At 39.4% G+C, this 23,312-nt stretch overlaps 1 protein-coding gene across 1 annotated transcript in view; it reads left to right on the forward strand.

The window, feature by feature from the left end:
• The window catches only part of PTPN14 (protein tyrosine phosphatase non-receptor type 14), a 110,976-nt gene that overhangs the window by 79,945 nt on the left and 7,719 nt on the right, over positions 1 to 23,312 (forward strand). Inside the window, exons 8-17 of the mRNA XM_032682132.1 lie at positions 1,050 to 1,138; positions 2,738 to 2,825; positions 3,487 to 3,569; positions 5,859 to 5,916; positions 9,199 to 9,277; positions 10,942 to 12,431; positions 15,135 to 15,278; positions 16,316 to 16,534; positions 20,434 to 20,562; positions 21,523 to 21,757. Coding sequence (XP_032538023.1) covers positions 1,050 to 1,138; positions 2,738 to 2,825; positions 3,487 to 3,569; positions 5,859 to 5,916; positions 9,199 to 9,277; positions 10,942 to 12,431; positions 15,135 to 15,278; positions 16,316 to 16,534; positions 20,434 to 20,562; positions 21,523 to 21,757 — 2,614 coding nt within the window. The remainder of the gene's footprint in view (positions 1 to 1,049; positions 1,139 to 2,737; positions 2,826 to 3,486; positions 3,570 to 5,858; positions 5,917 to 9,198; positions 9,278 to 10,941; positions 12,432 to 15,134; positions 15,279 to 16,315; positions 16,535 to 20,433; positions 20,563 to 21,522; positions 21,758 to 23,312) is intronic.

Genomic DNA, 23,312 nt, shown 5'->3' on the forward strand with positions numbered 1-23,312 from the left:
TCTTTGTTTGTAGAAGGCCTAACACTTAGTAGTTACAAACAGGTGCATATACTTTATCATTACCTTCTGAGGATCAAGTACAGCAAGACCAGGAGAACAGCTGTAGTCTGATCTATTAAAATGCGGGTTTCTACAGCATGTGCATGCATAGTGCATGAACTTCTCTCATATTCTTTCTTCTAGCAGTTCTTTAACCACACTCTTTGTGTTAGCATGATTTCTATTTACCACTTTAAAGTATGAATCAATTACTATAAGTGCAGCTGAGGGTGAGTTTTTGTTGATAAATGTAGAAAATGTAGAAAAACCTCTTTGTCAACAGTAATAAGCTGCTTTAAGAAAACTGATTGCAAAATGGAACAGAAGCACGTGGTTCTCAAACAGGAGCCCACAAGGAGACAGGTGGGAATAGGAGAGAAATAGGACTTCTCGAAGTCCACTCTTCTTGTGTTGTTTTTATGTGGTGTATGCAGTTGAATATTTAACCTAACAATTGAAAGTCAATTGAGGATGTATCTGTATAGATATACAAGTACTTTTTATGGTGACATGCTGTGAACATCTACACAGAATACTTAAAGGATGAAGCATGAAAGGTAGAGCTTTTGAGAGGGATTCCATCTCCAGGTGTGGTGTTCTGAAATCTCTACATGTTTTAACAGATGACTGGAGAAATACTATGAATGTGAAAGGACTGTTGCTTTTGGTATTCACAGGGGCTCTGGACAGCTATAATCACAATGGTAGGGGATGTTGGGTATTATACAATGAATGCCAGTTTGTGGTCTGCCTGGTGTTTGATAGAGGAGAACCTTGTGCTCATTTAGCCTTCTTTTGTTTTCATTAATCAACAGAATGAATCCACTGAAGTGTTAACTGCTTTCAAATAATAAAAATCAGTCCAATCAAACAGCAAAATATATGTTAGTCAAGGGTTAGTCCTGCATTTATACTGAAGAAGGGCTTCTCTTTGGTAGTTCAACATGCATTCCTATACATATATTGACCAGTCTCTTTATTAAACTAAATATATTATCCTTTCTCTGCAGGATAATCATGGAAATGACATACACCTTGGTATTTTCTTTATGGGAATCTTCATAAAAAACAGAACTGGCAGGACAACTGTGATTTATAGGTAAAAACTAGGGTCTTCTGCCTTAAAACAGTTTCTTTCCAGAGGTCCACGTGTGGGACTTTTTCCTGACTTACATATGTGACTTTAGTAGTGCCAATCCTCTAACTAAGGAGTAGTCACCTCGCTGTTTTCAGGATTGGTCTCTTGGCCATAAGAGATGGGATAAAGAACAGTTTCTGATGTCTGTGAATGGGTTTGATGGCAAGAAAGTTGTAGTTGCCTGTCATGTATCTTGTTCTATTTTACAAGGCTTTGATTCCTTTTCTTTTCTTGTCTTTATGTCTGCTTCTTTGATGCTTCTGAATGCAAATCTGTTAAACCTCACAGCTGGCAGCCCAGGAGCTCAACGTTTTTGGAAATCTGGTTGCCATATTTAGGTGCTCCACTGAAAAGAAGTTGAACTTTCTCATTCTATAATTTTGAAAGTCCTGGCTGTGTCACACTTCTTCTGTGGTTTATTTTGGTTATTAAGAATCGCTTAAGTCTTTCCATTAACTTTCTTGTGTGGGTTTGTTCTGTATGAAAAAAAATGTTGCTAGAAATCTTCATGATGCCGGGGAGGATAGTTTCGTTCTTCTTTGCTACTGTTCCAGTGGGTATTTTCATTACTGTTGCTATTTGCTTGAAGTAGATTTTTACTAGTCCCTGTTACTAGAGTATGAATTTTGTGCAGCCAAAAAATTTGTGTTTTTTGAGGTGCACTGATTTTCAGTCAGTAGCTAAGGCTTGTATCAGACTTAAGCTGGAATGTCAGGTTTGGGGTTTTTTTGCCTTAAAAGGGCTTTCAGTAGTCAGCTTAAAAAATGTTAGGGCTCCCTTTCCTACATAGCTGACGCTTTGCATATTTAATTTTAGAAGAAATTAGATAATCCTTTAACTGGGCCATGTGACAAAAGCAAAAAGTTTCTTTGCATGTAAAATTTAGAGTTGGTGCTGGGATTCTTACTGTTTGGAAATATGCACTTCAAGCATCCTGCCATGACATGAAGAGGAATGCATGCTGCAAACAGAACAAACAAGTCCTTTCCATCCCCATGGATTGCATGCAATGTACGCAAATGTCTGTCAGCTATTTGTAAGAAGATTATAACTCTGATCTTGGGCAACCTGACAATTACTTGGGAAAAAAAAGAAAAAGATTGCAAACATAAAACCAGAGTATTAACATGGTATGCATAGCCTACATAACCATGTTGTCAACTTAGCCTTCTTTAGCAAGAATTGGCACTTAATGAAACTTGCAAACAGCATTTGGAGAGGAATGGCACTTAAAAAAATAATTCTATTACACGAGGCTAAAATCAATCAGTTAAAAAATGCCACAGTTGAGTAAGATGTTTATTATTAATGTGTTTTCAATCTGTCTTCTGTTTTGAGTCTTCTTTTAACTCTCCTGCTTTGGGTTAAGAGCTAAATATCCTTTCATTTTTAATCAGAACATGACTTCCTTATTTTCCGGACCATGTTTCTTCACCAAAGAGCTACTAAAAAACTTTCCCATAAAATGAGACTGATGTTGACTAAGGGATTCTTAATGTGTTTGTGAAATGTTTGAATGTATGCGTTGGCAAACTCTACTGCATTTTTTTTACTCTACAGGTGGAATGACATTGGGAATATATCACATAACAAGTCTTCGATTGTTCTAGAGTTGATCAACAAAGAAGAGAATGTGCTCTTTCACACAGTAAGAAAAAGATCTGCTCCGTGTCATCTAGAAAGCTACTTATGTAAAAATAAACTTTTAAAATTCCACTTTCCTGGAGAGACTCACTTGCATAACACCACCCCCCCTTACAGTTCACATTTTACTTTATGCAGAATGTGAAATTAACTTCATTTAGGTAACAATATGTGTACTCTATTCCAAGCATCCTGAAATACAGCATGCTGGGAAGTCTGAAAAAAACTGAAGTGCATTTTGGATGGCATAAGTACAGCATCATAAGCAGTTGTAGAAACTGGGCATAAGCCACCATGTGTGCACATACTGGAAGTCAGAGGGCTGCGCTGCTGTCCTGTGCTATTTAAAATCACTCCACATCTCCCTGAACTAAGGCCAGTATAGAGACTGGACCAGCAAGCTTGAGCCATTTTTTTGTTGTTGTCCCTCCTACTGTGACTTAGCAGCGAAGTGGCAGCATGTAAAGGCACGCCACTGTATTTCAGTAATCCAATGCCTTGAATGCTCTTGAGGGCACTAGACATGTTCTTGGCAGACACATTCTGTACATGGTGGATCTTACCAAGCATTCCTGCAATTGGATTTTTTAAACTCTTCTTTGTCACTTCTTGGTAAGAGTAACAAAATAAATTTTTTTCCCCCTATTTTTTTCTTGTCTTTAAAGGATGATCTTGAAAATGCCAAATATATTTCACGCCTGTTTGCATCAAGACACAAGTTTTACAAACAGAACAAAATCTGCACAGAGTGAGTATTCTTTCTTCAGAGTTGTTTCCTGACACCCTGCTTTGGAATTGATCTGAGTTTTGGCATGTCTGCTTTTGTTTGGTTTTGTTGTTTTTTGTTTTTTTTTTTCCTAGTCACTTATATCAGGTATTCTTTTCCCCTTTCCCTTTTTTTCTTGTTTTGTTTTAACCAACACCAAGAACAGACAATTGGAAATGAAATTTCATTCTGAGCCTTGTGAGGCTTTGATGCTCCCCAAGCAGCCAAATCCTACAGAGAATCTTGAGTTGAAGGCCTTGGTCTCTGCTGTTTATAACTCAGAGTATTAGTATAAACTGGAGTGAAAGGTGACATGTTATCATGTCAAAATGTGGGTTGCAGTAGTAGATGCGCTGCTTATCTAGCAGCTAAGGGCAGTGGAAAGGTTGTCATCTTCTAATTTGGGCAGTATAATTTATCTGCTTCTTATGTGTCCCAAGAAAGGGAGGACACCTGGGCACGTTAATCTACGTAGCTGTACTAGCACAGCGCAGCAGAGATTGTAAGTCTAAACCTGAAGTCTCCCTTAGGCTCTACTTTGAGCACCTTCTTAGGAACTGGCTTTGAGCTAGTCCTCTCACACGGGTGGACTCTGAAGGAGGATTCATCAGGCTTTAGCTTTGAGTCAAATGTCTGTTTGTTAACTGTTTCATTTACACCAGCACATATTTTTTGATGTTGAGATAAATTTAACTTTCAAAATATTAGAGTTTTGAGAAGTTTTCATGATGTACTGAGTGTGTATAGCATAGAACATTAAATTCTTGCAAAACTTATCATCTTAGTTAGCTGGAAAGATTTGAAGAAGTCTCATCTCTATCAACAACGTTAGTTAGACCTGGACTTACCCATCTGTTCAGCTGGGTAATGCCATCTGTTGGAAAATAAAGCCAAAACGATGAAGAGAAGATTGGAAGGTCTAGCTTTCTAATATTACGTGTGCACACATTATATTAACATATGGGGAGTTAAAGCATAGGAGAGTCCAATGAGATGAATTGTTTTGAGTGATCTTTTCAGTTACAGAAAAGAGATGTTGATTAGATTTCACATGGTGCTTACAGTTCTTGGGAGGTGAGTGGAAGACTAGAAAAGATATTTCTTAGCAGCATATAATGGATTTCAGTAGTCCAAAACTAAATTAAATTTTAATGGTCCCAAAGAGATTGAATTCAAAGGAAGATCCTGATTGTCTCCCCTATGACAGTCAAGAAAGAAAACAAAATGCCATAATCTGTCATCTTGGGATATTTCCCCTTTGACGCTGTATATTGGGGTAAACAGGGAGAACTATTCTTTTACCAGTCATAATACAGACTGCAGAAGCAATAGCTTTTGAACATGTTTCTTTCTAATCACTAAGCCCTAAGCATATGGGTACCACGAACTGGGTGTATGTAGCAGCTTCATATGCAACTTGCAAACTTATGAAGATAAGGAATGTCACAAGGTCACTGAGTGAAATAACTAGAATTTAAATGTATTTTTGTCATTAGAACTGCTCTCCTTACCACAGTCTCATGTGATATAAGCTTCGGTGTTAGAGCCACAGATATTGATGACAGCATATGCCAATGTGTGTTTTCTAGCCAAATAATTTTCCTGCTCTCTGTGTTAAAATGAGTTGTTTGTTTTCCTGTGTGCCTTTCCTCTAATTGCACATAACATCATTCACCAGATCAGAAACTGTAAGAGGACAAATTCCACCTTTCCTCTCTTCACGTAAGCACTATATTTCTACCTCCTTCAATTTGTTTCTTTCTCAGATTTTTTTATCTCCTACACTCCTTGTTCCTTCCACTGCACCTGGCTACTCTAACATTGTATGTGGCTCTGCTAGTATTGTCTAAAAGTTGCTTTTTCTGTTTCTTCCTGATCTATGTGCATTGCTCTTGAGTGATTGCTATCAATTTCATAAAATTGTCATTGTTTTAAATGTTTACCTTAAGTCATCTGAGACTGCCTGTGTGCCATGTTCAGTTTTTATTGCTTAAGAGACTTGTTTGTTAAATTCTGGTTTAAAAAATGAATCATTCTTTCTTTTGTTTCCAAGTAAGCCAAATGGGATAATGAACAGAAGGCATGTATAGTTTGGAACTGGAATACTACCCATATTTAGAGAAGAACTTGAATTATTTTCATTTATTCGTGTATCTAAAAATCTCATTAATAAGCAATACTTACAGATTGTTTATGTCTTGGTTTACCCATTTATTCTTGACTCAGAATTGAAGTGTTGTAGTTTCTATTATTTCTCTTTTTTTTCCATAGACAATCAAGTTCTCCTCCCCCTATCCGACGACGGCCCACCTGGAGTAGGTCATCTTTGGTATGTGCCACAGTGAGACCTTTCAGAATGTCTATATAATTTTTGATGGGATGAGGCATTGTGTAGGATGAAGTACTTTCTAAATTTCAAATAAGCACGTTAGCTCACTTCTTTTAGGCAATATGATTGGAATGAGTTTCAAGGGTGTGGCTGCCCAGGTTGATTAGTTTAACTGGATAATATCACCACTGAGTATTTAAAATTACAGTCTTCAAGGCGTTATATTTTCATTTGCCCTGCAGAAACTGAACATCTTTTCTACTGGATTGAGGTTATTTCAATATGTAGATATCCTCTAGAAAGAATTTGAAGTGTCCTGTGCTGTATGCATCAAAACCTAGTCCTTATGTAATGTTACATTTCACGTTTTTTCAATTCCCCATGTTTTTGTGTAAAGACTACTTACAATTTACCAGCTTCTTGGACTAGGAGCCTATTTTCTGTGTGAAGTTACTGTTAATTTAAGTTAAACTAATATACTCAGTAAGGATTGGAATTCAGAGCTTTTCTTAAATTGTACTTATTTCCATTTAACTAATCTCCAGGAAAAACTAGAAATCTGACAAAACTGGTTAACTTTTTCCTGAAATCTTTACCAAGAAAATCACATGGGACTCTCTCTTCCCCCCCAATCAGTTCTAAAAATACTCTTTTTTAATTAAATTCTAACATCTGGTGTGTCAGTATTTCTTGCTCTTATTTAAGAGATTGTGAATTTCTGTACCAGCAGCACTGCTGGTTCCTTAGACAGAGGGCAATATTATCTCTATGCAGGTTGCCAGTTTTCATGTCTCATATAGGTTATACCTGCTTTGTAGATCTTTCCAGAATGAAAACTCTGTTAGCCTATTGCTGCATGGCAGAAAGCTCATGTGGGCAGAAGTGTTTTCTTGATATATCCTCACAGCATGGTTACGGCTTGTGAAAAGGTTCCAAAATTAAGCTTAAGCGGGTACTGATATTAGGGTAGTTTTATCACTGCGGACTGCAACAGAGGTTATCTGCTTGTGTGAATATATATACAGGCCAATAGATCTAAAAGGTGCATTCTGTGTTTCCCAGCCACTGGCAGGAAAGCTGTGGTAGCTGTTTCCAGATTTCTTTGTCCTTCCATTCTTAGCGTGCTTCTAAGGTGTCATGATGTGATACACGGGCTATATATTGTGTTCTCGGAGGCATAGTTACAGTATTCTCGGTATCTACTAGCTTGGTCCCTGAAAATAACTAGGAAAAGCTGAAGGAAATGTGCTTTGCATTCTTATGCTGTGGCCTCAGATATATCGCAAGGGGAAAAAGTGAGCTGCTTTCTATATTTATATCTGAAAAATGGAAATCTGCTTCAAATCCTGCTACCACTTTGTTTTGAACATAAGCATGCAACAAGTTTAAAAACCCTGAAGTCTCAGGAAGATCAAAAGGAGGAATGTGGGCTCATCAATTGAAAAATGAACTGGGCTGCTGCCTGCTCACGATGAACTTTCAACTGCCTTTTTCATAATTGTTCTGTTAACTTGTTGGAACACTTCTCTTTAGAAGAGGAAAAAAAAAAAACCCTCCTGACTGTTGTCTGCACTGTACATACCTTCATACACCTACCTATTCATTTGTCTTGTATGGCAATAAATCAATAGGCAGAAATGGGAAGTGAAGTGGAATCTTTGAGGTGAGGCACTGCCACTTCACTAGGGATCATGTTCATTACTTTCAGATTAAGGCCCTTTATATGGTTTTGGCATCATGCTGAACCTGTATTTTTTTAGCTACTACTTTAGAATCATTTTATGGTGTCTTTTTTCCTGTCAGGCTACCCAGTGGTGCTGGTTTTCCAGCAAAACCCCCCTCTGTGTAGGAGATCTTAATATGATGGTGTGTTTAATTACCTGATTTTAAAAAAAATCCAAGTGATCCTTAATTTGGATATTGACATTCTGCAGACCTTAGAGTTCTTCTCTTTTATCAGAAGAGGCAGATGGGCCTTCAAAAAAAAATTCCCCAATTTCTTGCAGATACCTTTCATAACATCTATCAGAAAGAAAACTGTCTGCTTCAGATGTATACATCTGAAGTCACTTCTCTTTCCTTGCACTTTTCCTTTGCCCTCCATTTGTTAGATTTTCCAACATCTTGGTTAGTTCCAGACTCAGCTCCTCTACTAAGGTTGTCAACAGCAGGCTCCTTGGCCCATATTGTTCAGCAAGAGTACAATCAGAAGGGATTGTTGTAGCAGAAACATTGTCGTTTTCTAGTTCTGGCTTAACGCAGCGCTTTTTTTATGCAAGGATTCATATGTGAGCTCAGTATCTTTGATTCTCATTCCTTCTCACCAGTTACACAGAAAATGTAAATTTAACCCCTTCCCCGCCCCTCTTCACTAGCAAACTTACATTATGCTCATTTGGTGTTTGTGCACACAAAGGTAGATTATTTGGTGGGGTTTTTTGCCTTGGGCATTCACGGTATTCCTTAATAGCTTGAACTACTTGAATCAGCCTGGATAAAAAGCCCTTATTCTGCTGTTAAGGAAGGTACATTCATGAGACAACAGTGCCTTCCTTCTCCTTCTGCTTACTCCATAAATTGAAATATGTTTTCATAAACTTTGCTCTGTGACATCAGGCAGGACATTGCAGTGCAGGTGGCAAAATGCGATTGCCCAACACATTGGTTTACTAATGGACAAAGCTGGTCAATATGGCATCAACTCTGATTTATTTTTCTGCAAATAATCCTGTTGATTTAATGCTGAATCGCACCCTCTGAGACTTAAAAAACTTGTTACAGTGCAGATTACTGGCGGAACGCTCTAATTCATTACCTAGGGGATCCGATGTTCATGTAATTTGCAGAGTTATTTTAAGTCCATCTGTGATCTATTGCTTGTATAACAGTGTTCTAGGTCCTTGAATTTGTTCCGTCTCCTGCTTTTTTCCCGATTAGGTGTCTGTCTTGTTTGGGTTTAATTCTTCAAGGGCAAGGGCTTTTAATAAATGTTTGAAAAGCTTTAAAAGAGCTGAAAGTGTGGCTACTGTTTTTTGAAGTGATTGAGCTTAAAGGAGTCTTAACTGGTCGGCTTTGGGCTCTATAACAAAATTTAGCAAGCAATTTACAAAAAGTTACTTTTCTGTTCTATAAAGAACTGCCAAACCATGTGCCTTTGGCTGGGTAAGAAAGAGCAGTATTCAGTGGAAAAGGCATAGGACCATTTTTCCTGTTTCTGTTGCAGAAATGGTAGCGAATGAAGTTCTAATACTTCTTTTTTTTTTGTGTGTGCTTTTATTTCAGCCAAGACAACATCCTTTTATACTGCCTCCTATGCATGTCCAGTGTGGAGAACACTACACTGAAACACATAATTCACAAGGTACTTGGAACGTAAATTTTTCCTTTAATGGACTTCAATTTTATGCAATATACAAAGAAGCTCCTAACCCTTATGTCTAGATTTACAATGCCATCATGGTCAAATGGGAGCTGCTGCTGCAAGAGAACAAGCAGTTTTATAGTTAATGATGCAGTAAGTCTTCTGTTTAAAGTCCAATTTCAGTTTTCAAATTTCTCTAAAATATCTGTGCATGATTATATGGACCTTAAACTTGGTATTCCAGCTCAGTGAGCTGAAAAAATAATTTCTAAAGGGAGTATGATGGCTGTACTCAAAGGCAGTGCCAGCTGGGGCCAGGGAGAGAAACCAAGTGAGGGAAAAGGATAAAGCAAATATCTTACTGTAGAAGAAATCATAGCATCCTGTCCATGAAACGGTATCTTTAGATAATCTTTTCTGCTAGTTTTTCACCAACATCTGCCTGCATTGTTAGCCTTACGAATGTAAGGAGGGTTAACTATTTTTATGCCCATGTGTGACAAATAAATTCTTTAATTTGTACCAGGTTAGATTGTAGGGGGTTACTTTGATCAAGTCTGGAAATGGAGCCTAGCCCCTAAAGAACTTCAATCTGACACCCTTAACTACCCCAGCTTCTGGAATATACATAGCCAGGTCTGTTAGGTTAATGTTCTTTGCAGTTCATGAGAGGTACAGTTGAAGTGCTCTCACCAGCAGAGAAAGTCTCTGTCATACCTGATAGTGTTTTGGAGTTGTGGTGGTCTGACTAATTTTAAGGTAGAATTTGATAAGTTTTTAGGGGAGACATTCACTATAGTTCCTTGCATACAGTAGACTTGATTTAGCAGCTACTACTGTTTACTTTGAAGGTGAGGCTCTGAAGGATATTCTCAATTTTAGAAGAATTGTCAAGTTCCCTTAGTTTTACCACAGACTTTGCTATATTGTCAGAGAACTATCCTATTTCAGAGTCTGGGGAGCTTTACAAGATTTTCAATATGGATAGTCTTGAAGTAAAGTTGTGATCCAGGATATGGTCTTTACTATTAGATTTCCTCACAAATATGCTTTGCTGAATTATTAATATTCTATAGCACCTCTGTAGGGTGGTTTGCTGTTTGGTTTGGGTTTGGGGGTTTTTTGGGGGTTTTTTTTCGGTTTTTTTTTCCCCTGAGCTTTGATTACCCAACTGATATCATACTTCAGATCCTCAAAACTGTTGATTGGTCAGAAGTAGGATTTCCAATTCCACAGTTCTCTGCTACTTTGAATCACAGACAGCAGCGTGTCAACAGAAAAGATAAGAGAACTTTTTAGGTTAACCATATGCTAGCAGCACTGGATTTTTAAGGTGCCAGCAGCAGCGAACCCTTCCAGGATGCTGAGGGAGGAGATGCCCCTTTATTATTCCTTGCCACCTCAGGCAAAAACGCTTCCTCTCTTTCCCCTTTCATGTCTCCCACAAGGATCTGAACTACCATATTTTGCTGTTGTGAGGTTTACCTTAGTAGCTTTGTTTTAGTTATATTTCAATGACTCAAGACCACACGCTCCCTGCATGTACACTTGTACACTAAGCTGTCTCTGTATTCACTAGTGCAGACTGCATTTGAGGTTTTGTTAAGATTGAATGAGTCCTTGTATGTTAAAATTGTCAACATTTATATCTCTGCTCTACACAGATAGCATTTTTCATGGAAATGAAGAAACCTTCTACTGTAGGTCTCAGACCAGTTTGGATAGATGTCCAATGGACTTCAGCTACTTGAATGGTAATGGACCCAATGGGAGTGTATGCAGTGCCCACAGCATGAACTCCCTCAATCGCTCACAGAACTTCATCCAGGCGTCTCCAATGTCCTCAAATCTGAGCATCCCTGGAAGTGACATCATGAGAGCAGACTATATCCCCAGCCACAGACACAGTGCAATCATAGTACCATCTTACCGACCAACTCCAGACTATGAAACCGTCATGAGGCAAATGAAGAGGGGGGTGATCCAGATGGATAGCCAAAGTCAGTCTTTGCGGAATCTCAATATTGGAAACACACATGCTTATAACCAGCCAGAAGACCTAGTTTACAGTCAGCCTGAGATTCGAGAGAGACATCCTTACACAATTACATACGGGCCCCAGGGTGGTGGCTATAACAAGCCTGTTGCCCCCTCTGAACAAATGAACCCTAATAATGCTGCTCAAAATAAAGCAGCAGCCAGTGCCATCTCCCACACTGTCAGCACCCCAGAACTGGCCAACATGCAACTTCAGAGCAGCCAGAGTTACAACACTGCTCACATGTTAAAGAACTATCTCTTCAGACCCCCACCTCCGTACCCGCGCCCACGTCCTGCCACGAGCACACCGGACCTGGCAAGCCACCGGCACAAGTATGTCAGCGGGAGCAGCCCTGACCTGGTCACTCGTAAAGTCCAGCTCTCAGTAAAAACCTTCCAAGAGGACAGCTCGCCAGTTGTCCGCCAGTCGCTGCAGGAGGTCAGCGAGCCCCTCATGGCGGTGAAGCACCATGCAGCGGTGAACAAGCGCCACAGTTTGGAGGTCATCAGCAACATGGTGCGTGGTATAGAAGCCATGGCACTAAAAACTTTAAACGCCCCTCTGCCACGCAGGAACACTTTGCGGGAGCAGGTGCAACCGGAAGAATCGGTTCAGATGGGGCACGAAGTTCAACAAGTTCCTCATTATCATCACAAAAAGACATTTTCTGATGCCACGATGCTGATACACAGCAGTGAAAGTGAAGACGAAGAAGAAACACAAGAATCTGTGTCACAGATAACAGCCCTTCATGAGAACATGGAGTACAGTGCTCAGCTGCAAGCTGCCTTGGCTAGAATACCAAATAAACCTCCTCCGGAGTATCCTGGGCCTCGTAAAAGTGTCAGCAATGGAGCCCTGAGGCAGGACCACGTTAGCATTTCTGTGGCTGTAGCCAGGGCCAAGGCCATGAGGCCGGGGCCTTCCAAAGCCATCAGTGTGTCTCGAACTGATCAAGTGGCAATAAATGGGTCGTCGCTTGGGCCCTCTATCTCCGAGCCAGACCTCACCAGTGTGAAGGAGCGGGTCAAGAAAGAACCAGTCAAGGAAAGGCCTGTGTCTGAAATGTTTTCTATTGAGGACAGCATTATAGAAAGAGAAATCATGATGAGGGTAAGTGCCTTCCTCTGTTGCGGTGGCTTCTTGGAAATTAGTAATCACACCGGTCAATTTCCATACCAGAAAACTGTTGGGTAGGTAAACTGTGGGGAACGTGTGGGTGGAAAGTTGTGGATTTGCTTATAGTTGGGAAATGTGATATTAAGCACAAGGTACAATTTGTTTTTGTGGGTCTGTATGGCCGCCAAAGGGGCTGATCCCATGCACTGCTGTTGGGCTTGTCTGTTTCTTCAGCTGTGGCTCTTTGGCTGCTGGCCAGGTCTGTGTCTGACCCAGCCGAGGATGCCACCACCCTGGCAGCTGTGCCAGCTTGAGGTGGGTGGCAGGGCATGGAGCCAGTGGTGAGGGGGCTGACAGCAAAGCCCCCCTTGATGCCTGCTGCCCCTCTGCCTGCACGCCTCTCCATGGATTTGAGGGCAGGGAGAGTCTGAAATGTGTTTGCCGAGATGGGTGGGAGGTTTGGTTTCAGCGCTAGCATTTTATTCCTTCTTTGCAAGGATGTCGAGTTAAGTATCACATAACATAGTGGAAACTCTTGATTTTCTTCGAATGATCTTTAATTCCTTTCCTGCCACTTTATGTAACATAGTTATCTAAATAAAACCCTGGTAGCTCTAGGATATGGATTGTTGGTTTTGCCAGTAACTGAGGAACCAGATATCTAAATACAGAAGCAGCAGATGTAGAGGCTGTGTAGTTGAGCATCTGGACTGTTTATTTTTTAAAAAATGCATTCAAGTATGAGAAATAGGGTTCTGTTAAAACTGCAATGAATTTAAAATAAAAAATATTTAAAGTTTTCAGTGCCCCTGTGAGCAATGACAGAAATATGAGGGGGGCTTACCACTTAGTGACTTACACATGTACTTGACACAGTGCTGTGGAGGAGTACAACTGCAGTCACAGAAAGAAAAGTGTATGCTGTAGTTCTTGTTTTCAGAATTGAGGTCTGAAACAAATTAATGAAGTATCTAAATGGTCTAGGGCAGAAAAGAGTTTGTAATGTACTAGATCAATAACTAGTTAGATTTAAAATATTACTGTATATTCAAAGAAGTTTCCTAAACATATTCATTGTTGTTCTTGTTTGTTGGGGATCCTTACACTGATGTAATTGTTAGGAATCAAACCTGAGCTACTAAGTTGCAACGTGGAGACTGAATTTACTCCTTACCAACTCCTAAATTCTAAATCTGAAATAAATACTTGACTATAAAACATGACTTTTTGTGAATTAATAGACATTGGTATAACAATGAATATATATATATATATATATATATATACATGCACTTTTTTGATCTTCTGAAGAAAGAAAAAATATTGAAATGCAGGAACCTACAGGATTTTAGGATGGAAATGAAGGTGAGAAGAGAGCTTGGATGTTTTTTGAATATTCTTCTGCAATAACCATTCAGATGCTTTGGTCAAAAGGTGCTTTTTTGTTTTGTTTTGAAAGTAAAAGGGTAGTCTTAGCATTAGGCTTTTAAGGTGGTTTCAGCCTAGATGAGGAATCTTAACATGTGCAGACCTTCCTTTTGTTATGGGAATCAAGTGTTATATTAATGGAAGTTTGATGACCTTGATCTGTTAAACGCAGACTTTTTTTCTGTTTTTCCTTTGAAGTAGTAAAAATAATAAAAACCCCAAACAAAGAAAAAATTCGTGCATTTTCCTGCTTTCTGAAAGTATGAAAAGAAAGCAGAGTGGGTTTGGATTTTTGTTCTGCTTATTTCTTTGTATTTTGCTTAGTGCCCAGTGGTGAGGAAAAAGCTCACAAGCTTTTGAAAAATCAAGCTATTTACATATGTCTGAGGGCATTCAGGTCCAACAGTATGTTTCTAGGAGCTGAGCTTGGCTTGTCTGGTGACCACAGCTTCCATATGTGTGCCCCAAACCAGGCATCTCTTGTACTTATCTCTCCTTCCAAATCCAGCAGAAAGAACTGTTAAGGAAATAGAATAAAATGTTCCTAATTTGGGTACTTCTGCAGATGCTCTGTCTCTTTTGATGCTTCAGCTCCCAGTGGCATAAGGAGGGGGCAGCAGGATGAATTTAAAATTCATGCTCTGGTTCTCTATGTCATAGCATAATATGATGCATGAATATGATAAACAATATCCCTCCCTGGCTGCTGTTATATTCAGTTTCTGGGACGTGAGCTCAGTTTTTAGTGCAAAATATATCATGGGTGCTGTGTGAATCACCATAACAGCTGACTGCATCAGAAGACTTCTCATTTTAAGTATTACCATCACAGAAGAGAAACAATGGCCTGTGTTTTACTGTTTGATATAATAGATTGAAATTATTGCTTTTAAGAGATGCTCCAAGCATCTTGGCTTTGGTAGTGCTACTTTAACATACCAGAGTGATGCTTTGTGTGTCCTGCATTTAGAATAATGTCTGCAGGAAAATGCTCGAGATTGTATTTGTATGTCTTTTGATGGCATGTAAACTGCATTACATGCTGCGATTGCTTCTTTGAAATTAAAATTCTGTGCTCATGTAGGAGCAGGCCTTTGAGGAATAAGAGGAAGAATAGAGGTTGTATTTGAATTTACGATGCTAATGGTGATCATCTGCATTCCTTGGCCAGAGAGTTGCAGATTTTGGAGATTAAAAAAACATTCCAGCATTTTACTGGCATTATGAATAATCACACAGAGATGAAAACGTGCCTTTTCTTGCCAAAAGAATCTAGAAAAGCAGAAGATGGCAGGCCTGGAGGCCCAGAAGAGGCCCTTGATGTTGGCAGCACTGAACGGACTCTCAGTTGCTAGGGTTCCAGTGCCGGAGGACAGCCAGGATGAAGTCGCCAAGGTGCCAATGGATGAGAGGGTAAGATGGGGGCTCATGAAATGTTGCTCATTCTTTTTGTTCCCAAGAGCATGAATTTTCTAAAATACAAAAATTTGATCTAAAATGTGAAAAAAAGTTTCTCTGAAAAGTTTTCAGAGCCACTAATGCAGAAGGTCTGTGGTTAAAACTGGCGTGTCTTTGGATGCAGGCAAAGCATTCAATGTCTTGAACACTTACTGAAGGCAGTGAGAATGGAGGCTGTTCTCTTTTTCACCTGACTATACAATGTGTACATGATCAAACTGTAAATCTAACACTTCACACATTTTTCACATGATCAGGTGAAGTTCTACAGTCCTCTAGATACTGTCTTCCATTTTCTGATATAACTAAGGAGTTCAATTAATTTCTCTAATGGGATTAAATTTCAAGGGAAAAAAAAAAGGTTGTTTGCCTCCTGAGGTTTGCACACACAGACGTTCCATGAGTATGGAATTTTGGAAATTAAAAACAGTTGATGCCATTAAGATTTGACAAACATATTTGCAAAGAATCTTCCTGGTTTTCTGCATAGAAATTTGCAGCCTTCTGTTGTCTGGTACACAGACAGCAGCACTTAACCTCTGTGTGTACATATTTGGGGTTGTGTTCAACCACAGACATTGCATGCTTGCAAGTTAGGGAATATATTGAAAATGTGAGCCACATCACACTTCTCACAGTATGATCTTCTTCCTGAAAAAATATTTTTAAAATATTTTTACGAGTATCTATTATGTTGAAATCACATATTCATACTGAAATTCTTACTGAACCGAGACTATTTGATGCAGGCTTGCTTTTTATGCTATCCATGTTCAAAATTGTGGAGGTGGAATGTAAAACTGTAAAATTGGCTTGTGGTTTCATTCAGTAGAAATAAGTTTGTCATATTTCCTCAGATAACTGCAAAAAGAAGCGAGTGAGAGAATGCTATGACTGTATATTGGAATTCAAAGAATGGATGGATGGGTCTAGCGGTTAATCTGCTTCCCAGAAGAATGAATGTATTGATGTTCCTTTCTGTTAAATCTTAGTGCAAAATCTTGAGAAGGAAGTTGGAAGAGGGCATGGTGTTTACAGAATATGAGCAGATTCCAAAGAAAAAGGCAGATGGGATCTTCACCACCGCTGCCTTGCCTGAAAACACTGAGCGCAATCGCATCAGGGAGGTCGTTCCTTACGAGGAGAACCGAGTAGAGCTGGTGCCGACCAAAGAAAATAATACAGGCTACATCAACGCTTCACACATAAAGGTAAAAGCTTTCTCGAATTTTGCTTTGCAAATGGAGGTATGCTAAAGCTTTGTTTGAATTTCTGGATGCACAGCAGCGTTTTCTGAAACTCTGGAGCTTCTGAAAAGGTAACCTGGTCAGAATGTGTCATTGTACCTGTGTGTCAGCATGGACGTCTCTAAGGTCCCCTCTCAACTAACATCATGCATAAGTTGGTTTAACTGCTGAAGACTCGGGTGTCATTTTAGAGAGCCATTCTTGCTTTTTTTATGCCCACCTCTGCCAGCTGGTTGGGGAATATCTCTTGGTTAATGTAGAAAGAGATGCCATGTTGCTTAAGCCTCATGAAAGTGCATTAGATCAGCCCCAATACCTGCAGTGTAATATGATTGTCATGGCCCTGCACCAGAAAAAATGAGAAGTCAGTATGTGTTCTGAATTATGAGTCCCAAAAGTCTTGCAGGCCACTGGGGGATTACAACAACCCATGTAGAAGGAGTCCCTACAGCTGACTGGTGCACCCTGGAAAGAATACTGCACAAGCTTTGATTGAATCTTTTTAAATTTACTAGCATACAGGACGTGATTTTTAAAAATCAGAACTGTAGCTCCATGTATGCAGTTCCATGCCCAAAGGAAAGGCATATCATTATGAGTAATGCATATTCATATAGATACTGAAATTATATATACAAGAAACTTATTCATTCCTTTTATGCTGAGAGTTGACTAATTTTAAAAGAAATTTTTTCAAGTATGCATTGATCTTACTAATAAGTTCCCTGTATCTCTGACTGGAAACTGCATTGAACTTCCATGTTTCAAATTATGTTTTTAACCAGAAATTTCAGATTTCATGTTAATTCAATGTAGAAATACTTTAAGGTATGATCTGACTGTTACTTGCAAACATGGCCAGTTTTAACAGTGAGCTATGCTGCAGTGACTGCAGATGCTTGTTTTCTCTTAAGCTTCCAGCACTATTTGCAAAGTCCTCTGCTGGCTTTTGCTGTACCATGAGAGAAGTAACAGCAGTCCTCTGCCTCACATGAAAGATTCTCATGTTGTTAAAGAGGGTTGTCTGCTTTTTCTCATTGTCAAAATTCAAATTAAAAAGAAATAATTCAAAAATAATGAATAAAACATCCTGTTAAATTAATATTTTCCTTGAATAAAAGCCTTTTAAAAGTTCCAAGAGACTTGCTGGCCTTGGTTGTGATTTACGGTATTAAATCCTGGTGATACAAAACAATTTCTGAACCAGGATCCTAGCAGTTTATCACTTTTCTGCATAGCCTGGTGGGTAGCAGATACTGAGTTTTTGCATAATCAGATGTTGCTATGATGGTGGATTTCTGAGCCCAAAATTTTTCACCTACTTTATAGGAGGCCAAAAAAAAAAAAAGAGTTCCTTAATTATGCCCACAAAGCAGTACTAGCCAGAAAAGAGTTTTCCCTGGCTAGTTTTGAGTCCACATTTTACTTGATGTGTTGGACACACACATATCTCACATCCGTAGAGCACCCAGAAACAGGCAGTGATGTTCTGATGCCTGATAGAGGGCCCTGGCAGTATTTCCCTCTTGCACTTGTAGCGGTGCAAGCAGAAGCCAAGCAGATGTACTTTTGCTTAGAAGGTGAAATCACATCTGTGAAATTTACCTCAGTAGCACAGTGTGTGTCTGTGTTTTCAGCCCAATATTTAATTTTTAATTTCCTGCAGTTAGGGCATTAGAATGCAGTAAGCATTCCAGGCATCCCATTCCCTTCAGACTATTTATGGTCCTTTCATACCATGTGCCAGGAGGCTGGATATTTGGACCAGAAGTCAGTAGACAAAGCAAATTCCTCTATCATTCTGATAAGATCCATGCCTGGAGGATTCCAGCTCCCATTACCTCAGTCTGTGAGCCCCACAGCTTTACAATAATTCTGTGCTTATTTACCATTGATCATTGCTGTTAAAATATGAAGATCATCGTCTATACCAAAGAGAAAAAATGCAATTAAATTTGTGGATTAAGCAAAAAAATTCTTAAGAGCACTTCATCTGACTGTTTGGTCATGCCAGTATTAACTTAAAAAGCTCAGTAATGCTAAGCCAGCACTCATGACTGCAGATGAGCAAGCACAAGGCCATGAGTCGAAGTGCAAGATGCTGCTTAGTGCTGGGCAGTTTATATTCACTCCCATCTAGTACAAGAACTTGAGGAGTCTACCTGCATTGGTCTTGCAGCTTTTAACCGTCATTCAAAAAAAAAACCAACAAACCTGCACAGTATGAAATAAGAAAAGGAGCTGATGTACAGTGTCAAACAGTTTTCAATGAAGTGAAAAACTTATCATACAGAAACTGTTAGTTACCGGTGTAAAACCCCAAGCATCTCAACTTAATGAACAGTTGTTTCACTAACAAATAAACAGATTCTATTTCTGAAAATGTATTCAAAGACTTGTACCTCAAACACACTATATGGTTCAACCTGTCAGAGTTATTGATTGTTCCTTGTAGCACTGTCCGCCAGTACCTTGATATTTATGGACATGTCAGCATTTCAGTTGTAAATCATCTCTGGGATTTATAACTTTACAAGAAGTGGCTCTGGGCTAATACGTAGAAGTAGGAGGCCTTATCCTGAGAAGGAAAAATATTTCAACTTTCCAAAACAATTAGTTCATTTGGTTTTGCTGCTAAGCATATTTTTTAAATGATATGTAGTAGCTCTGAAAGCACTTTGGCTTTTTACCTAAAATGTTAAAAAAATTTTTATAAACTTTTCCTGGTGTATAGCAAACTATGTCATAAAATTATAATTTTTTATACACAAATGATTTTTTTTTTTAACTGCACAAGTATAACTTTCTGCCTCCGTCAATTAAATGAAGTAGTGTTTTACACTGGCTAACTCCAAGGTAATGCTGTGTCTGTTTAGGGCACTATATGATTTATAGTGTGTAAATCTGTGTGTTAGTGCTTTAAAAAGAATTTCATTACTCACTGTCGTGCAATACACAAATATTTCTGTAAGATGTGGTTGGTAAACTAGTAATGTATTGGGAAATAGATTTGCATGACTACAGCTTTAGATAATTTTAAATTTCTCGTGGTATTTGAAAGCCATTTAATGCACTGGATTTACCGTATGGTCATTTGCAGCTTCTGAACAGAAAAACCCAAGGTAAATGAGGAAGAGTAACTTGAAATGGAGCCTGTCTTGATCTCATCTATGGCTGGCAACAGGCCTGTTGAGCTCTGTTATGTACAAAGTGTGGGCATAGCTGCATCCTCTAGGAACGGCTTGGCCGCATCTTCAACAGTGATCAGTGTAGTAAGAGTCTGTTTAATAAATTACTTTTTGTCTGAGCGGAAAATAATCGAGGGAGGTCCTAAACAACAGGCCTTTAGCTCGTCATGCACAGTGTCATTTGCATTCTGCACTACCATGTGTTAATTTGCAAGCAGTGCGATGCCTTTTTAATGCACATATGCGCTTCCTCTGGTCTTCAGCTTTTCTTTCATCTTGGGTCTGTCACCAAGGCCAGGGATGTGAGTCAGTTGCTTGTTTGTACTTAAGACATATCAGAAACAGGGTCTCAAAAAAAAATTTTTTTTGCTGGTTTGTTTGGTTGGTTGGTTGGGTTTTTTTGTGTGTATGATCCAGATAGAATGGCAAGAAAGATGGCATTTAGGTCAAAGCTTTATGTTTATGGGCATCAAGACAGGATGTGGAAGCACTGAAGATTATGTTTTGTCAGATTTGATCTAATCAAAAGGATGATTTTTGTTGAAAATTTTGAACAAAAGCAGAACAAAGAAGTAAAGATTTCATTATAGTCTCTTTTGTTTAAAAGGTGCTTCTGGCACAGGTGCTGCTGAGAATTTGGGCACTGACTGGTTCGGCTTTTTTCCTTTCTCCCAGGTTACTGTAGGTGGGGAGGAATGGCACTACATTGCTACCCAAGGACCTCTACCACACACATGCCATGACTTCTGGCAGATGGTGTGGGAACAGGGAGTGAATGTTATAGCCATGGTCACAGCTGAAGAGGTACGTGAAATCACAGCATACAGTTCTTCCTGATGTGAGCAAATCTCCTGTTATCATTGCTTCCCACTCCAGTAACCTGTTTTTTCTATCAACATCCCTTTTTCCTATAACTCTGTTTGAACATATGCCTGTACTTCTCTCATACTATACTTTGTAGCATTCTGATACTCAGTTTGGCAAGTGCTAAAGCAAACAAGCAGAAGCCCCCCTTGCCCCTGCTTTGGCCAAGCCAAACAAGGATGTTTCCACTGGAATGTGAGAGCACTGAACTGCTCTTGGTTAAAATGACACAGAGTTCCACACCATCCAAGGCCAGTTCTGCATACTGTCACTCTTATCAGCTGAAAAGAGACCAGAAGCTGTTGTTTCCATAGAAGTGTCCATGTAAAAAAAAACCAAAACCAAACAACAAAAACAAACAAAAAAAACCTCACAACTTTTTTATTCTAATGCCAAGCAAAACAGTTATTTCTACTGTAATCCAAGAACTGTGTGATATGTTATAAAAACTGACACACGTTGTTAACTAACACAGCTTTCAGCTTTATGCCTGGTTGTTTTCAGCAAACACAGGGAGTAGCAGAGCACATCAAGTCATTGTCCAGTTCCCAAGGCTGATCAAGAGCAGATACCTAGAAGCTGCTGGAGAGAATCTCCCTTCATTTAAAGGAGAGGCTTCCCCAGGGGGAAAATATTTACCAAGGTTTTGCAGGCAATAGCTGTCTTTTGCCACAAGACAAGAGGTTGTTCTTCAAAGCGGTTTTATACTTTCAAATATTACACGGCTGAGAGGTTTAAGTGTTAATGGATATTTTTCTTTACTTTGTGGGATGCTCCTTGCTCTTCCGGTAATTTGAAATAAGAATATTTGGCTTATCTTCAGTTTTATGTCCTCTGTTTACAAAGAATTATAATTGCAGGAACTAATGGCTTTTTGTTTTGTTTTGTTTTGTTTTTAAGGAGGGAGGAAGAAGTAAGAGCCATCGTTATTGGCCTAAACTGGGCTCTAAGCACAGCTCAGCCACTTATGGGAAGTTCAAGGTGACAACAAAGTTCCGCACAGACTCTGGCTGCTTTGCAACTACTGGTCTGAAGGTCAAGCATCTTCTCTCTGGACAAGAGAGGACAGTGTGGCATTTGCAGTACACTGACTGGCCAGACCATGGGTGTCCAGAAGAAGTCCAAGGCTTTTTATGTAAGATTTCTTTATCTTGCATGATAAAATACATCAAGGAGAAGGTTGCTCACACTGAATTCAATTCACTGAACCCAGTTACACCTGGGATTGATATTAAATGGTTATTGCTGTGGCATATAAAGGCCTCAACTAGATTGTACTTTGCTGCAATTTGGAGAAAAAAAGCAGGATTCAAGAGGTAGCAGCTAAGGTGATTAACAGGAGGAATAATTCAAGGCAGTGGCAATGCCAAAGACTCAGGAAATTTAAAATAATAGGATACCTCTGCTGGCTGATCTGTCAGTGTAAGTTATCACCACTTCCCAGACACCTAATGAGTGTAGGAGGTACTAGGCTGCACACAAATGTGATTAGAGAGGTCTAGGTGAGAGAGGATCAGGTTTTAGTGAAATATGGTGCAGTTCCTCCAGTTTTTCTTGTTGTAAAATAGCAGAGGCCTCTGACACAAATGCATTAAGTTTGAACTCGATACCACTTTTCTAACCACATGTGATGCTCAAGGGCCTTCCCAATAACTTATGGTCCTAGTTCATGCATTTCTGAAAATACAGCCATTATATTCATCTGTAATGTGTGAATAACACTCCCCACTTCTTAATAAGTAATGTATATTTCCATATTAAGTAATAGGAATTCAACCATTATTTAACTAAAGTGACATATCTGGCACTATGGCAGAGAATCTTTAAATTAAATTAATACAGATTTCTTTAAATTAACATTGAAGGAGCCTGTACCTGGTGTACTGACATGTTGACGATGCCTGCCCTCTTAGTTCCTGAAAGTTTTGCAGCTGCAGTGTAGCTCTGTGGCAGCTAAGTCCCCTCTCAGGAAGGTCCTTTAGTTCTACTTCAGTTCTACTACAGCTACATTCCTTTAGTGGTCCATTCTCCTTTGCATGGTACAAGCTTGATGTAAATAGCGTGTCCTTTTCCCAGTTCTGTCACCCGGGCAAAAAAAACCAAAAAGTGACGTTTCGGCTTCAGCAGAGGAGTGCCAAGGGGTCTATCTTTAAGGAAAAGCTATTGCCCAATTCTTAGTTTGTTCTGTACGTTGTTTCTCTTACCAACTCTTGTAGCTGTGGTTGGGCATGGCAGTAATTGGAACCTGGTTGTCCCCATTTCCTCTCTCCCATTACTTGCCACCACTTACAGTCCCTTTTCACTGTGCATTAAAATTCAGCTTTTCTGATGTTGGTAGGCCTCCAGCTGCATCCTGCCAGTGGTGAAAGGACAGCTTAGGCTGTAGTGCCATGACATCAAGAGTCAGTGCAGGAGAGTTCACCTCAGGTCTCACTTCCCACTCTGACTGCTGAGAAGCTAAGTAAGCTCCAGTACTTAAGGTTCTCAGTGCAGTTTGACAGTAGAATGTGTTGTGTTGAGCAAGGCTGGGACAGCCACACAGTGTAACTGTTCTAGAAATGGCTTCAGGAAAAACTAAGGCAGTGATCTCCCAGAAAAGCTCATAACTATTGAATAACAAACCCTGAGCAGGTGGGTGAGATTCCATCTCAGTCTAGAAAGGAGAAGGAAGGGAGGAAACAGGGCAGATG

This window comes from Chiroxiphia lanceolata, chromosome 3 (genome assembly GCF_009829145.1).
Source record: "Chiroxiphia lanceolata isolate bChiLan1 chromosome 3, bChiLan1.pri, whole genome shotgun sequence".
NCBI classification, from domain to species: Eukaryota; Metazoa; Chordata; class Aves; order Passeriformes; family Pipridae; genus Chiroxiphia; species Chiroxiphia lanceolata.